A 17,915-nucleotide genomic window follows, 5' to 3' on the forward strand; every position below is an offset into this window, starting at 1 on the left:
CTCGGAGGCGAGGTCCGAACCACGCCCCTCACCTGTTGGCCCCGCCCCTCGAGCGGACCAATAAGCTGCTCCGCGGGGGCGGGCCCAGGTGAGGAGGGAACGTAGGCGGCTCCTGGCGCTTGAGTGGCAGCGCGGCGGGCGAGTGGGAGGAGCGGGCGTGCGCAGTCGGATCCGTCTCGGGCCTCGCGGAGCTGCCGGGCGGGCCCGGCGGCCGGGGCGGTGGCGGCGCTGGGGAGGGCGGGCCGGGGCGGGGCGGCCGGAGGCCGGGGCGGGGCCACGTCCGCGCCCCGCGTCCCGCTCCCATGGCCGCCCCCGGCTCCCCGCGCTGCCCCCTCTCCCGCGGGCCGCGCCCCAGGGCCCCGCACTGACGCCCATGGCGCCGCCCGCCGCCCGCCTCGCCCTGCTCTCCGTTGCCGCGCTCACGCTGGCGGCCCGGCCCGCGCCCGGACCCGGCCTTGGCCCCGGACCCGGTGAGTGGGCACCCGACGCCGACCCCGTGCAAAGCGAGCCCGGGGGGCCGCCGGGAACCCAGTTCCTTCGCACTTCCTTCCGGGACCCCTTCTCCAGGCCCCTCAGCGACGCCCCATCGGGTCGGGCCGGTACCCCCTCAGGACCCGGACCCCCACAGGCCCCTCCGACGCCCCCTCGGGCCGAGCCGGTACCCTCTCAGGACCCGGGTTCCCCCATACCCCTCAGCGACGCCCTCTCGGGTCGGGCCGGTACCCCCCTCAGGACCCGGACCCCCCCCCACCCCCCGCCACAGGCCCTTCAGCGACGCCCCCTCGGGCCCGGTGGTGCCCACCTGCCTCAGGACCTGGGAGTCACCCCGCGACGCCCCCCAGGCTGGGACGCCCCCTCTGCCTCAGTGCCTCCCGGGACCCCTTCCTTACCCACCCTTCGCCCCGGCTGGGACGCCCCCTCGGCTTCTGCACCTCCTGGGACCCCGTCCTTCAGCCTCCCACCAGCGCACCTCGGGCCGGGACACTCCCTGCCCCCGCCTCAAGACGCCGCCCCTTCTCCCCAAGCCCCTCAGCGACACCCCCTCCCGGGCCAGGATTCCCTCGCAAGCCCCATAACTACGCCCCCGCGCCCCCTGCGACCCGTGGACCCCAGCGCCTCTCGGCTCAGGGGCGGGTGCGCAGCGGAGAGGAGCGGGCGCCCGGCTCCAATGGCCCAACACTGCCATCTCTGCCCCGGGAGGAATCGGGTTGACTTGCCGGCTCTGCAGGTCCCGGAGGACCCGCTGTTCGCAGCCCGAGCGCCCCCTCGCTGTCCCCCCCGACCCCCCTCCGGGCCGCTTTGAACTTCCCGGTGACTCAGGTGCCGGCCCGCTCAGAGAGAGGAAGGAAGGAAGGAAGGAAGGGGTGATGGGAAACGTCTCCCCTGTAGAGCTTAGGGATGCGATGCAGAGTCCCGTTTCCTGGGTAGCCCCCTACTTTGAATAGGGTCACCGCCCCCAAGGCCAAGGCCAGGTCTTCCCGAGGTGGGAGCCCTGGAGTAGGATGGGAGCTGGGACTGTGCTTAGCTTCCATATACACCCTTCCTTGCAGCAGAACTCTTTCCAAGTTGAAGAGAGGCGAGAGGGCGTTGTCTGGCCCCGCTAGCATTTCTCTGCAGGTTGTCTGGGTGTTGAGACTTGGGCGCTAGTGAAAAAGAAGGCAGGAGCTCATTCCCGGGGTGTCCAAGCAGGGAGGCCCACCTCGGGGTTCTCCACCCAGTGTTGCAGACTGTGATGTTGGAAAGACAGGATATTTTTTTGCTGCTGAAAGAAAACTCCAGAGTTATTTTGTTTACTCACCAGCGTGGATCCGCGGAAAAAGATAGGACTTGGTGTTGTCACTTACAGTGTGACTTCGGGCCCCGCCTTCAGTTCTCTGAGCCTCGCTTTCCTCCTCTGTAAAGGTGGGATAATAATGACAACTGCCGTACAGGGGGTTGTGAAGATTAAATGATATATTGCAGGTACACCCCTACGTATAGAAGGCAATCGAATCGATAAATGTAGTTTTAATAATGCTTTTTTTATAGTGCTTCACAGTTCACCAAGTGCTGACACCTCATTTGCCCTGAGAATGCTCTGAGCTTACAGTCTGATTAATCCCTGTAAAAGGCAAAGCTTGGCTTCAGATCAGTGTGTGTGTGTGGGGGGGGGGGGGGCGGCGGGGGGGAATGTCTCCAACTATTGTAAACCTTAGGCTTAGGAAGTGGTTTCTGAGTGATTGGTGGCAGCCCTCTAGGAGACATCTACAAAAACTTCTACACAAGTTTGATCACTTCTACTGTTTGCCGTATGTGAGGAATGAAGGAGAGACTTTCTGAGAGCCAGGATATGTCAACATAACTGTAACCTAGTAACCCCTTAGCACCACTTTGCCATCTGTGTGGTCAGGATTTAATGTCCTCCAAGGAGAGAGAGGTGCTGGTGGAAATAAACTGGTCCCCTTCTGGGAAGGGCAGAGTAGTAGCTCTGAAAAGTGTTACATGAGCCAACGCTGCTTACACTACTTGTTAGAAGGTGGCATCCATTCCTCGGGCACCTTTGCTTCCCAAGGAAGGGTCAAATGCAGCAGCTTTTACATAGTTTGAATCTCAAACCTTGGTGTGCTTTTAGTTGGGAGTCTGAGGTAAGGACAAATAAATAACCATTGTGAAATGACTTATGATAAGTGGCCCACGATCCCAATGCATTGAGCCTCATCCACTCGTTTTTCTTCTGTCCTGGTACTTCAGAGCTTCTGTGACTTCCAGGAAGCAGTTTTAGGGAAATACCACATGGTCTTGAGTATCACATCTAGAGCCTGCCCACTGGTTTTTAAAATCCTTTCCAATTAAAAAAAAAAAAGACCAAAAATAAAAAAAAACCCAACCAAACATATTTTTTTCCGAGGATATACCAAACTTACCATTTTATATTTTTTGATACTGTAATTTTCTCTAGAATTTTGTGGATGGAAAAAATTATTTCAAGTACTTATATTCTGTACAATTTTGTAATATTTAAATTACTGGTGGTTTGCATTTTTGAATGCTGACTTTTATAAAAACAGTTAGCTCATTCCCCATCAATGCTACTTCTAATTACAGTGTATAGCCAACCCCAAATCATCTCCTTTCTCCTTCCCATTCTTCCTTTGAGACTTTCTTCTTCCTCCCCAACTGATAAGGAGGAAGATAGAGGTTAATGGTGGAATCCGGACTCCCTTTTTTTTTTTTTTTTTTAATGTATTTTATTAATTTTTTACAGAGAGGAAGGGAGAGGGATAGAGAGTCAGAAACATCGATGAGAGAGAAACATCGATCAGCTGCCTCCTGCACAACCCCTACTGGGGATGTGCCCGCAACCAAGGTATATGCCCTTGACCGGAATCGAACCCGGGACCCTTCAGTCCGCAGGCCGACGCTCTATCCACTGAGCCAAACCGGTCAGGGCAGGACTCCCTTTTTTAGGAGGAAAGCAGCCAGGGCCATGGGGCTGATGGGCTTTTCGAAGTTGAACTCCCATCTGGACTTTATTGACCCGCAGGGGAGAGCCAAGAGGTAGGAAGAACAGAGAAACCTGGGTGGACTGAGGCTATTTGAGTTTTCTGTCAAAGGCAAACTACCTGCTTGGGTGTTTCACGACATTTGGCTCTCAGGTGTGCAGCAGCAGTTTCTCAACTCAGGTTACATATGCCGTGAACTGCGTTTTATAGCTGATGCGCATTCTCCTCTAAGTCCTCACCTGGAATTCATCCTGTTAGCCAGTAGTATGTCTTGCCATAAAACCTATGAGTTCAGTTAACAGGGAGAGCTTCACACTGGACAGAGCCCTGTCCCTCCTGGGGACTTCCATGTTAATAGAATTATCTGTATGCAACAGAGGGTCTGAGCGGAGTAAAGTGGACTGGCATGCATACCAGTTACTTTCGTGCTTTGACTATTGTAAGAAACACAAAACTGTCAAAACTCACCGGGTATCAAAGAACCCTGGTCTTTTTGTGACATTTGATTTGGCCCCTAGACAAAGCTGTTTAAAGGTTTGAGATAAGCAATGAGACGTTTTATAAGTCTTAACACAAAAAGAAGTTCCACTTAGGCTCATTACTAATAAACAAGTTGTTGCACTTAATATAGATATTATTATTATTTTTTTTAAATATATTTTATTGATATTTCACAGAGAGGAAGGAAGAGGGATAGAGAGCTAGAAACATCGATGAGAGAGAAACATCGATCAGCTGCCTCCTGCACACCTCCCACTGAGGATGTGCCCGCAACCAAGGTACATGCCCTTGACCGGAATCGAACCCGGGACCTTTCAGTCCGCAGGCCGACGCTCTATCCACTGAGCCAAACCGGTTTCGGCTTAATATAGATATTATTGATACACCTCCATATGATTTAGCATAGTTGGATCAATAGCAATAAATAATGAAGATAAAATGTATTGCTTTAAATATCTTCATAGTACAGATTAGGGATTTTTGGTGGTGGGCTATATGCCAACTTTAGTTTAGGATTTTTGAGCCTGTCATTCCATCTAGGTCAGGTGTTGGCAAATGTATTTTTATAAAGGGCCAGACTAACTAATTTGGACTTCATGGGCCACATCTGACTTTGCAGAACAAAAACAGCCAGCCATAGACAAAATGTAAATGAATTGTTATGGCTGTGCCCCAATAAAACTTTATGGACACGAAATTTAAATTTGATGCAATTTTTATATGTCACACAAATTGATTGTTTTCAATCATTTAAAAATTTAAAAATCATTCTTAGCTCATGAGCCATACAAAAACAGGCAGTGGTCCAGGTTTGGCCCACAGGCTGTACTTTGCCAAGTCCTGTTCTAGGTCCATATGTATTGATTTATTTTCATTGGCCTGGAAAGGTGACAAGGAGGCTTGATTTTGGTGAATGAATGCACCCTTTACCTTTTACTATTAACTAACTTCAGAAGACATATGGGAGAAATGGTTAAAATGGTAAATTTCATGTTACGTGTATTTTACTACCAATTAAAAAAAAGTTACATATGGGGGGAAGTTCATGCACATACATTTGGATATTTAATAAGACTTTTAAAAAAATGCTTTAAAAGGAAATTCAGTATGGTTCAGTGTGCGCTACATAAAGAAAATAGTGCCTGCCTTGGAACTGGTCCATGGCGTGTTCAGCTATGCAGATGTTGCTTGGAACAAACCGTTGAGAGATCTGTTTTTCAGAGGAAAGCCCAGGCAGCAGGTGGCACCAGCCCCGAGACTTAGAAAAACAGCTGGGGAAAAAGCAGAAGAAAACAAACTTCTATCACTTTCCTAAACAGTTGAATTTTATTTCCATGGTTCTATCGTCATTTTTAAAGTGGCCTTTAAAAAAAACAACAATGTGCTTAGGCTGGTTATTCTGTTTTAATTAAAACATTTTTGAAAAAACACACACAAATTGAAACATTCTAACATACCAAGTTGATTGTGTTTGTACTGTGGAACAGTTAATGCAAAACACTTGAGGGAGGCCGGAAGTTTGGATCTGTAGCTTTTGTCTGAGTTTTTGCCTCCTGAATAAGGACAACAGAGGAGGAAGTGAATAAAAGTGTCCCATATGAAACTACCTATGAAAGTTTGGAAGTGAGATCTCCTCTAGCCCCTGTTCCTGGCTGGCTCACTGTGCAGTCCCTGAATGGGTGGGAACAATGATTGGCATTCCTTCCATATTCTGTTAGACCTTGAAAATCCAGCTGGAACCTGGAAGTATTCATCTAGGACAGTGGTCGGCAAACTCATTAGCCAACAGAGCCAAATATCAACAGTACAACGATTGAAATTTCTTTGGAGAGCCAAATTTTTTAAACTTAAACTTCTTCTAACACCACTTCTTCAAAATAGACTCGCCCAGGCCGTGGTATTTTGTGGACGAGCCACACTCAAGGGGCCAAAGAGCCGCATGTGGCTCGCGAGCAGCAGTTTGCCGACCACTGGGAGGAATGAAGCTGGGTGCTAGGAAGACAGAAGATTTTAGGCCATCTCACATGCAAGGCTGCCTCCCTCCCTCCCTCCCTCCCAGGGATAGCAGGACTCTCTCAGGGCTGTCCTTCTGCTGGGCCCAGTGTCTAGTTTCTTTTGCCACGGATTTAATCCCTGGCAAGTAACCAAAGCATTCAAACTTTTATTGTTCAATTTACCACAAGGGCGGGGCTTGCTTCTAGTGGGCTGAGGCGGCTGCAGCCACTTCCAAACCCCAGTGTCACACCACATTAGCAACTTCAGATTTCGAGGGCTGGATTCTTTTCAGTTTGGTTAGATTCTTGGTTAAAACCAGAACATTTTACTCACACTCAAAGTCTGAAAGCTAGTAAATAGTAAAAACAGCATAGACAACTTTTAAAGATCATTCAAAATGGGTGCAGCATCAGCATATAGGACTCACTCTACAAGGCTTCTTTATACCTCCCAAACATACGTGAAGTGGCTGTCCATGTTCTTGGTGTCCTGAAGTTGGATGAAAATATGGCGACTAAGTAGTTCTCTGCTAGAAAAGTAGGGCTTGTTAACCAATGCCATCACAGTATGTAAATTACTTGCTGCTGTTCAATCTATAAAAATTCATCTTCAAAGAAAATTATTGGGCTGGTAAAAATATTTTTAATAATGACCACAGAAGCCATATTTGTTTTTCTTTGATGTTCTTCCGAAGACCCTTCTGGTTTTAATCAGATTGTTCCCACATAAAATACAGTGGAAATCTACAATAATAAAATCCCTATTCCTATTTCTATGGGGAAATAAACAGGATGGGGACTGTCCTTTTAAGGGGTTTTCCCCTTCCCTTTCCCCAGACTCAAAGCCTCTATTACTGGTGGGTGTTTTGGCATCAGTTAAGGGCCTTCAATCCTTCCCTCCCTCCATGTTTTGCTCTTTCATTAAAGTGTTTCTGTTGTCTAATTATATCCTTTCAATCAAATTAGAGACTGCAGCATCTGGTGAGGGCTGTAACTGCTGCCATCTGCACCTCGTATATACAGGCCTTTTCAGCTGAGAATCACTCAACTTCCAAATGGCAGGAAGAGATTTGGAAAAAGTTTAGTTGGGAGGGAGGTTAACTTAAAAGGAACGTCTTCAAAGGCTGGGTGCGACGCCCTGCTTGCTGTGATGTGTGCACTGCCATGCAGAGCTCCGTTGGCTTGGCTCGCCAAAGGTTCTTCCTGAGCGCTTCTGGCAGACGAAGGGTTTCTGATTGTCTTAGCTGACGCGACTAGGCCTTCTCCTCCTCGTTAGGGGCTTGAAGGGACCTGGGGCAAGCTGAAAATCTCTCCCTTGAGAAGAATCTTTTATATGACCACTGGTTAATGGATATGACACTTCCTGTTTATCTGACCATTTCTTCTAATTCAGTGGTTTAAACCAAGTAGAGGAGGTTTTGCTCCCAGGGGACATTTGGCACTATCTGCAGACATTTTTGGTTGTCACAGCTCAGGGTCGGATGGGGTGTGCTACTGGCATCTAGCAGGGAGAGGCCAGGGGTGCTGCTAAACATCCTACAATGAACAGGATAGCCCCACAACAAAGAATTATCCAGCCCAAAGTGTCAGTAGTGTTAACCCTGTCCTAACTGTATTATTATTTTGTCCTTCCCTTCTCTGTGGCCCAGGAGTAGGCAACTCTGATCAATGTTTTTCACTCAATAAAGTAGATTCTTCATTTGCCTGGCCAGCGTGGCAAATGAAGCATCAACCTACTAACAAGGAGGTCACAGTTTGATTCCCGGTCAGGGCATAAACCCAGGTTGTAGGCTCCATCCCCAATATGGGGTGTGCAGGAGGCAGCCGATCAATAATTCTCTTTCATCATTGATGTTTCTATCTCTCTCCTCCATTCCTCTCTGAAATCAATAAAAATCTATTTTAAAAATAGAAGAGAAAGTAGATTCTTCATTATCCATATTGAGCTCCTTAAACATTTCTGTGAACAGTGTTTCAGAAATCTTGATGGAATAAGATCTGTGATTCACTGTATGTTTCTGCTCTCTAAACTGAGATTGCCAGAGTAAATGCAGGACACTCAGTTAAATTTGAATTTCATGTAAACAGTGAATCTTTTTGTTTTTTAGTCTGTCTCATGCAATGAAAACTTAAATATCTTTAGGAATGATTTGTTGTTTCTCTAAAATTCAGATTTAACTGGGCATCCTGTATTTTCATTTGCTAAATCTGGCAACCCTACTCCACAGCCATGAAACATTACGTGAAACTTTAAACCTTGGAGTGTCAAATCAAATTGTTGGCCGTCGCTGCCCTTGCTCTGGGTGGCTAGAGATGATGGCACTGCTTGTTCCTGTTTATAGGTCATTGGTACAACTGAGTCTTCCCGACTGCCCCAAACTGTCTCCCTGGTCAGAACTTTGAACCTGTCACTTAAGTCATTTTTATCTTGAAACCAACTAACAAGTGCTTAGCCAATGCCTGCTGCATTCCCCAAATCTCTGACTAGGACTCATCCCTGTGCCATTTCATAGAAGACTACAAAGTCGTTGCTTCAGGTTTTACTTTAAAGACAGGCTCTAGAGCAGCCGTGGGCAAACTACGGCCCGCGGGCCGGATCCGGCTGTTCTATCCGGTTCTCTTGCTCTCCTCTCCGCTTCTTTACTTTGAATTTATATTAGTTCACACACACACTCCATCCATGCTTTTGTTCCGGCCCTCCGGTCCAGTTTAAGAACCCATTGTGGCCCTCGAGTCAAAAAGTTTGCCCACCCCTGCTCTAGAGATATGCTGTCTTCCTGGCAGTCAGCTCTGCACCCAAGAACGCTAGTGTTATTTGCCATCTCCTATCAACCAAGGGAAGCTGAATAGCCCAGAGGCTGGCTTCCATGGAGCACTGGCCGCCCTCCAGGACACCTCTCTTGGGGAAATTTCTAGCCAGCTGAAATTAAACAGAGTCCAGGCAATACTGATAGAACTTGCCCAGACTCTGGATTATTTTATCAGTTTATTTTGTCTCCTTTTAGACTGATTGAAAGCTTTGAACTGTGTGAAATTGGGTTGTTCAAGAGATGGTAAGGCAAAGTGTAGATTTCAGCCAGGTGTCTCCTGCTTAAAGCAAACTCACAATATAAAATGGATATTCATTACAAAGGGGTTGATTGTCCCCTATTACAAATGGCTTCACCATAGGTTTTCTTTAAATAGCAGATTCCCCCCCGTTTAAATAGCAAGTATTTTACCTTCAAATGCTTGATTTACATAAACTTCCCTGGCACTTCTCATAGGTCATTGCTAGGTAAGTCATGATTACTAGCCTAGAGACATAAATTGGTAAGGAAAATGGGGCACTCTGAACATGTCTGTAATGGGTGTGTTTTTTCCCCACCCTCTAACTCCCTACACCTGCTTCCCTCGCTAAACTATCATTTGCCAGGCACGTTCTGTGTGGTCTGTAGTTGAGGGTACAAAAATGAGTGAGATGCTCAAGAAACTCACAGGCTAGTGGAAGCAGGGCGAGGTGCTTCTCAGGCAATTACAGTTCAAGGTGATCAAAGTCTTACAGGAGCTGGGGCAGCAGGTGCTGTGGGGCTAGTTGTAAAGGCCCTCGTTTCTATAGGAGTGCATTGTAACTATTCTAGCTTTTGTGCTTGCAAAGTGCTCCATTTTTTGTCTACTTTTTTGTTTCCTTCAAAGTTGACTTACAATGCACTAAGTTATCGTCCATCAGAGAACTGGACTTGGAGCTTTAAAACATCTATGGTTCCAGCTTCTTTATGTGTAAACTATTTTTAGTGTGAATTTTTTTCAAAATTGAAGTGGATCTATTTGTACTCAAATATATATCAAGAGCGGTACCATCACCAAAGTGATAGAAAGTGTTCTGGTGGCATCGGCAGTAAAATCCATGGTTAATTAATGAAATTAGTTAGAGTTCTGCTGAGTCCATTCTTTAACCAAGGGCTGGCCTAATCTCCCTGTATGTATTATACAGCTAGATTCTTTCTCAAAAGCTGCCTTTTGTTTTTCAATTTGATGATGGTATGTATTAATAATATCCTAAATGGTAGCCATAAGTTCCTCAAGTACTACTGCATATTCATGGTCACTATCCCTGGCAAATCCACTTGCTCTTGACAGTGATGACCGTGTCCTGTGGGTCTGCCTGGGTGGAAGTGAAGCATATTCAAGGTGAGAGCCAGATGAGAAAAGAATGGTACCCAAGCAGCACTGCACTCTGGGCCTCTCTGCCTTGATAATTGTGTTTTTCAAATTTTTATATAACAAATAATAAGCACCCCTATCTGAAGTGTTTTCATGGGCCTTCTGATTTTAAACCTCTGGTTTTATGCTTAGCGTTGGTTCAGTTTTTCTTGGAATAGCCATTTAAGTAATTAAATATTTCATCTGTTAGTAGAGATGAGTAAACTGTAGATTCAAAGAGATAAACCTTGAGTTCTCTTCCAAAGTATGTTTTTTAAAGATTTTTTGAGAGGGAGGAAAAGAGAGGGAGCAAGAAACATCGACGTGCGAATGACACATCCATCAGCTGCCTCCTGCATGTCCCCCACTGGAGACTGAGCCCAAAACCTGGGCATGTACCCTGACCAGGAATCGAACTGGCAACCCCTTGGTACCTGAGACAGTATCCAACCAACTGAGCCACACCTGCCAGGGCCAAAAGTATAAATTTTTAGTTAAAATAACTTTGAGAAGCATGGCCTTTTTCCTGTTACTGTTATGAATGACACTGTTTTCTTGAATGAAAAGAAGACCTAAAAGGTATTTTAATGAAGAAACTACTGGCAACTTAAAAATTACAGTGATTATTTTTGTAATAATCTTTGGGCAAAAGTACAGCATGGTCTATGGTCATTTGAACTGTTAATATGTAGTCCAAGGACATGGTATGTGAATGTCTATCTTGCTTCTAGATGACTGAATTTATGACTGACTGAGTTTGTTTAGTTCTTGGAAAGAAAGTAAGGCAGCCCTGGCCAGTGTGGCTCACTTAGTTGAGCGTCATCGCATGCACCAAAAGGTTGCTGGTTTGATTCCCCATCAGGGCAGGTGCCTCCGGGTTGCAGGCTCCATGTCCCCAGTAGGGGGCCTGCAGAAGGCAGTCGAATCTGATCAATGTTCCTCTCTCTCCCTCTCCCTACCCCTTCCTCTCTCTCTCTCTCAAATCAATTTTAAAAAGAGAAACTAAGGTAGTAAATTGTAAAACAACATGTCAATAACCATTTTCAAGATGTCCTTTAAATATGTTTATTATGGGAAATTTAGAACATATTCAAAAATAGAAGAGTGTAAGGTAATCTCATGTATCCATCTCTCAGCGTCCATGATGATTATCCATGGCCAATATTATTTTATTTGTATCCCTTTCATTCCTTCAAGTAGAATATTTTGTAACAAATCCTCCTATCTAATAAAGAGGGAATATGCTAATTAACCATCACTCCATCACAAAGATGGCTGCACCCACAGCTGAGGCCAAGTTCCCATAAGGAGCCTTAACAAGCAATCAGCAGGGACCTGAGGCTACGCCATCCCCAGCCCCCGTGGGGCTTGACAGGGGACCTCAGGCTGCGCCCCCCAACCAGCAGGGCTTGACAGGGGACCTCAAGGTGCGCTTCCCGTCCTGGTGCTGGGCTAGGGGACCACAGGCTACTCCCCCGGCCCTAGCGCCAGACCGGGGGACCTCAGGCCATGCCCCCCACCAGGTGGGGCTTGACGGGACTTCAGGCCGCGCCCCCCACCCTGGCACCAGGCCGGGGGACCTCAGGCTGCACCCCCCGCCCCAGCACCAAGCCAGGGGACCTGAGGCTGTGTCCCAATGCCTGGCGGGGCATGACAGGGGACCTTAAGGTGCACCCCCAGTGCTGGGTTGGGGGAACTCAGGCCGTGCCCACTGCCCAGGGGGGACCTGAGGCTGCACCCCCTTGCCAATGGGGCTTGACAGGGGACCTGAGGCTGTTGCCCCTTCCCGGTGCCAGGCCGGGGGACCTGAGGCTGCACCACCCCCACCTGGCGGGGCTTGATGGGGGACCTCAGGCCATGCCCCCCACCCAGCAGGGCTTGACAGGGGATCTCAGGCCATGTCCCACACGTGGCGGAGCTTGACGGGGGACCTCAAGGCACGCCCTCCCACCCTGGTCTGGGCTGGGGGACCTCAGGCCATGCCCCCCGTCCTGGCGCCGGGCCAGGGGACCTGAGGCTACGTCCCCTGCCCAGTGGGGCTTGACAAAGGTGGGACTGGCCAGGTCTGGATCTAGCCCAATGGTGGTGGGGGCCAGCCGGGTCTGGGTCTCACACAACTTTGAGGCACATGTGGGTGGGCGGGACTCTGGTGCACCCCAGACTCTGACAGGAGGAAGGTTTTCATATACATTTTACTAATTTTCTTTCCAATATTAAATTATTTCCTCTAATTAATCCCCTTTTAATGTGTACGAATTTTGTGCACTGGGCCACTAGTCTTATATATAATCTCATCTGTAAATATTTCAGTATGTATCCCTAAAACTCTTTTCAAAAACACAGTAATGGTACTATTACCCTTATTACACCTAGAAAAATTAGAAATAATTCCTTGATGTTATCAAACATCTAGCCAGTCAATGTTCAAATTCCCCTGGTTGTCTCATCAGTGTGTTTTATAGTTCAAATCATGATCTAAGCGATGTTCAGGTGATGTCTCTTGAGTCTACAGGTTTCCCCTCTTTTTCTTTTTTCCTTGAAATTTATTTGTTGAAGAAGGAGTTCCTTCTAAGCAAAAAGAGTGCTTAGGTGCCTTTTCAGAGGGAGAGCCCACCTGGGAGGTGAGTTTTTTACCATGGAATTCTCACTTCCATTAGAGAAACATGTAGAATTAGAGGATTTTAAGCCTGGAAGAGATTTTGAGCTCTCAATCCGTTTTAGTCACATCACCCCAGACTTTTGAAGCTCCATACTATTTTGTTAGAATTTGTGTGAAATTAGAGTTTGAATGAAGAGACATTGAGACCATGTAGTTCAAATCCCCTCATTTCACAGGGGAAGAAACTGAGGCTCAAAATGTCCAGGTGGTTTCCTGAAACCACACAGTGTAAGCCACTTAACGTGTCACTTCCTCTGTATTCCAGTGAAACTCATCATGTGCTACGTGTGTAGAGGACCCCTATGCTTCCTGAAATGGTCCTTTCTCTAGTCTAGACCTGATAACCTTCCTCGATACAGTCATGGGGCTCACGGCTCCTGGGGAGCCATTATGAAAGACAGGAGAGTATCTTAGAGCCTCAGCTGTGTTGGGGTGAGAGAAAGTTGGGTACCACTGCCTTCCCCGTGCTGTGAGCAGTGCCAGGCACATAGTAGGTGTTGAATCTATATTTGTTGGATGAATTAATGAATAACACCCTAGAGATTAGATCTATTGCCCTTGCTCATTCTCTTTCACCAAATGCATAAATATGTAGCTGGCCATGTGATACTTTATTTTGTTTTTTGGTTTCAGCTACTCCTGGCTCGTCTAGCCAAAGCTTATGTCAGTTTCATAGCAGTAGAAAGTAAGGGAGGCAGGGTCCTCATTATCTAGTACCACACCCTAGTATTCTGATGAAATCAAGATGCACACATAACTTTGATCTAGATTACTCAAGTTTGTTTTTCTTGCCCTTTTTTATAATCGACATGCCCTGGGCAAGTCTGTTCGAAAGATAATCAGACCGTCTCGTACACTGCCTCAGTTTCCCTAGTGTAAGGAGAGCAGGACAAAGCAGACAAGTGTGCACTTTCCCATTCCCTCTCTCAGGTGCCACCGCATCCCCATTCATGAGGATCCACACCTGTGTGGGTGGCTGCCACACTCTTTGTGTTACAAATCAAGTCATCTGAGCCTCTGGGAACACTGACCCCACCGCCCTACAGGCTGCTGTCTATTGCTAAGGCCTGCATTTCTGGCTCCTGGGCCACTCCTCAACCGCTCATAGGAGAAGAAGATGTAATAACACACAGCAATTAAAATCCTAGTAATTGGCAAAGATTGGCTTGATGTTCTTAGAATCATCTAGTCTAGTGGTTTTCAAACCTGATTACTTAAAAGAATCACCTGGGCAGCTTTATAGAAATACAGGTTCCCAGGTCTCTCTCTAACGCTTGGCGGGGGGCTCTGGTGTGATATACACACCCCTGCACACAGCCTCACTCTCCCCCTCTCTCTTTTTCTCCAGCAAACAAACTAAGGGCAGAAGAAAGGAGTGGTGATGTTGGGGAAGGGTTTTCTGAGGAGGTAACATCTAGTGTCATGGCGGCAGGCATTAGGGGAATAAAATTTCAGCAGGACGTAATGTGGTGTGTTGACGAAATTAAAAGTAGACCAATGTGGCTGGTGCACAGCAAGTGACCAGGGGAAGAGCTTGGGGGTGTAGCAGGAGGGAGGCCCGGGCCATGTCCCGGAAGCTTTGCACACAAGGTCGAAGGTTTGGGTTTTGTTCCCAGTGCTGTGTCTTCCTGAGAACTTGGAGCACTGCATGGAGAATGGGTTGCAGAAGCCCAAAAGTGGAAGCAGTGAGACCTGAACAAGGCTGTACTGTCCTCTGATGGTGAACGGGACTAAAGGGATGGCACCCAAGACGCAGGGGAGGGGGTAGGTTTCAGGGCATATAGTTTAAGAAAGTCAGCAGGCTTTGCTGATGAGTGGGAGGTGGTGTGAGGGAGAGGATGGGGAAAATGACGATGCTGAGGGGGTTCCACTCGAGGCAGTATGGGGTGTGGTGAGTGCCCCAGTTGCCCCATCTGTAAAATGGCAGTAGTAAGGAGCCGCCCCACTGGCTTGGTGGTGAGCTGATATTTGTATAGCACTTAGAACAGAGCTTGGCACACGGTAAAACGCTCTGTACGCATTAGTGGGGATGTGGATGATGGCGATTTGTCCAAGGTCGCACAGCTGGTCAGCAGCAGGTCCAGGACGAGAAGCCAGGGCTTAGTTCCTTGGTTCATTGCATTTTATGCTACACTGAGCTGCCTCCTTCAATTACCTTTGAACTTTTGTATTTTTGCAGACTCTGGTTGAGGGTTTGGTTGTTGTGCTACATGAAGAGTCACACATCATAACATATGAATGTCGCAACAAACACAATAAATTACTCGAGTGTTCTGTGCAGCCGGAATGCCAGATTGTTTTGGCTCTCCATAAAGCCGTGCTATCCCCGACAAAACACAGAAGGGGTACAGGAAGAGAGATTTTTAAACAGTAAAAGAAATGCCTTCTAGAATATAGATGTGCTCACGTTGTGCACATGCGTAGGCTGGAGCAGGCACATGCACTGCAACAGGAGTCCTTCACATCGGAAGTCATAGGTCAGTGCATGTCAGGGGAGGGGAAGAAATAAAGCTCAGAATGGTAGTGGGACTCCCCCAGATTGTCAGGTTCCTAGTGATACATCTTAAAGAAGTGTTTGAAGTGTTTCTATCTGTCAGTTTCAACTAAGCTAATTTTTAAAAATTGCTCTTTGTACTGTGCCTTTCTCATGAACCTCTGTGAATTTAATGCATGCAATATGTGGGGGGAAATCCTATCAGCCTCATTCCCATCCCCGACCCCCAAAAAAAGTCTGAGAAGCAGATTTTATTCAGAAGCACATTGTTGCACCTGCAAGGATTTTGCCATTTCACAAAGTAGACCCGAGACCATGTTCAGTGTGTCTTGAAGGAATTTCAGAAACAGGTGAGAGAAAATGCCAGCTCGGCCCTTCCTCCCTGCTGTTGACTATTTTGTTGCACTTCTATCTCAAACAGTGTGGGGAGGACTGTTCTTCATTACCAGGGAATGTGAGTCATTCCCAGACTTGTGTGATTGGGATTCCAAAGCGTTGCTGTATCCGATGGTCTTATTAAACCCAAGTGTCAGTGCAGCCTTTCAGACTGTAGGGGAGAGCTCAGTTACAGCTGGTGACCTGGTTCTAGTTACCACACAGAGACACTGGCGAGAGCCGTGACCCCCTCCGAGCACCCAGAATTCCTCGTGGAGGGCTGTTACCAACTGTTCCCAGACTTGGGGGTTTCCCGGTTCACTTCATGGGCTTCAGTACATTTAAACTCCCTGTTTACATCTTAGTTGGAATCTGTATACTTTAAGGGGAAATGTTCCAGTGTATGTAGACAAACCAGTGCCAAGATGAGCGGAGCATTTGGAGGGTACCTCGATTCAGATTCACTCAGCCCCAGCGATGTTAATCTTGCTGTGTCCAGGACCTAGCAAGACACTATCCATTTCTAACTTGGTCCAAACAAAGCAAAACATCAACCAGAGAGGGAGGAGACCATAGATGTTGCCAAGAAATTAGTTTGCTCTGTCTTTTCTTTCTCCTAGAATGTTTCACAACCAATGGCGCAGATTACAGGGGGACGCAGAACTGGACGGCACTCCAGGGCGGGAAGCCATGTCTGTTCTGGAACGAGACTTTCCAGCATCCATACAACACTCTGAATTACCCCAATGGGGAAGGGGGCCTGGGCGAGCATAACTATTGCAGGTAAGATGAAGCCACACTCTACTTAAAAAAAAAAAAAAAAAATCTCGTCTCCTCTTCCACTCTTTCCAGCCTTGCTCACAACTAGGGAAAGTGTCTTTGTCTCCTTTTGGCCAACTCAGAAAGCCTTCTTGTTACTGTTTTTTAAATCTCTCTCTCGTACCTTTTTTCTGCCATTCTTTTCCACTTGGGCTGCTTTGACACTGGTTTCCAGAGCTCTGCTTCTCTGTCTGGTCACTTACATGTCTCTTTGGGAGGGTTCTCTTAGTTGGCCCTCCCACCAGTGGGCACACAGACAGCAAAGCTTCTTACGCTGCCGTGAATGTAGTGGTGAAGCAAAAGCACCACCTGTGGCCCAAACCTCCCTCTGCCTCGGAGCAGAAAATAAAGCTGCCCTGCATGATCCCGCTTTTTGCCAGACCAGGATAACCTTCCCAGGGGCGGCGGCAGCCATCAAATGTGTGCTGTTCCCCTCCTTTCACTAGACAGGTGTTTCTTTGCTCTTCACCTGTCTGGCTCTAGCTCCTAACCTTAGATCCACGGTGCTCCAAATGTGTCCTTGCAATTTTCTGGGGAGATGATCCATGACTTTGATCAGATTCTCAGTTGTTAGTGATCCAAAACAAGTAAAGAATTACTGGTCTGTGGGGACCAGAGCAAAATACTAAGCACTTTTGCTTATAGCTTTGTTTTAGCTATTTATACCCAAGATCCTGGTAATGTGACTCATGGTTCAGCAATGTGTTGAATTTAATTATTATTAGGACAGGTGCAAAGGCCGCCTCTTGAGCCATCGGGACAGGGAAACGTGATTCCTGAGCTACACAGTGTCCCCGGTTCCACCAGTAAGTTGGCGTCTCAGCCATGGCGTGTTGACCCAGCTGAGCCAACGTATTTATACCCTGCATCGCATGGGCCACACTGTTTACCTTTTGCCCTCTCCGTGTATTTTTGTTAACCCTCTAGGACCCTTGTGGTTGTCTTGCAGTAACCAGGCCTGTGGTCCATGTTCATTATCCCCGGGCGTTCAGCTCTTTCCTTCACCTCTGCCCTAATTTGTACCAACCGGCCATTTCCCCACAGTTGTGTTGCATTAGTTTCTAGTTTGTTACTATAAAAATATTAAGAGTTTTTTCAAAAAAATTTTTTTTCAAAAACAACAAGCATATATTGTTTAAAGTTCCCCATTTTACCTCTTTCCTGGCAAATTCTCCCCACCAAGCCCCACTTCCCAGAGGCAACAAGTTATATAAATGCTACTTCACATTTTGCTGTCTTTTGTATTTTATTGTTAAAGTTACAGATGCTCATTAAGTAATTCTTACAATTTATTTTTAAAGCTATGCATGTTCATTAAAATTTTTTTTTGCATAATTAAAAATTTAACCCCACTCCATTTCTGGTTTATTCCCTTCCCCTAGTTCTTCTATTCATAGGAATAGTTGGGT

At 47.1% G+C, this 17,915-nt stretch overlaps 1 protein-coding gene across 1 annotated transcript in view; it reads left to right on the top strand.

The window, feature by feature from the left end:
* Positions 1-263: 263 nt before the first annotated feature.
* The window catches only part of KREMEN1 (kringle containing transmembrane protein 1), a 55,086-nt gene continuing 37,434 nt past the window's right edge, over positions 264-17,915 (top strand). Inside the window, exons 1-2 of the mRNA XM_080649651.1 lie at positions 264-470; positions 16,308-16,470. Coding sequence (XP_080505777.1) covers positions 374-470; positions 16,308-16,470 — 260 coding nt within the window. The 5' untranslated portion in view covers positions 264-373. The remainder of the gene's footprint in view (positions 471-16,307; positions 16,471-17,915) is intronic.

This window comes from Plecotus auritus, assembly GCF_963455305.1.
Source record: "Plecotus auritus genome assembly, chromosome: 13".
Lineage (NCBI taxonomy): Eukaryota > Metazoa > Chordata > Mammalia > Chiroptera > Vespertilionidae > Plecotus > Plecotus auritus.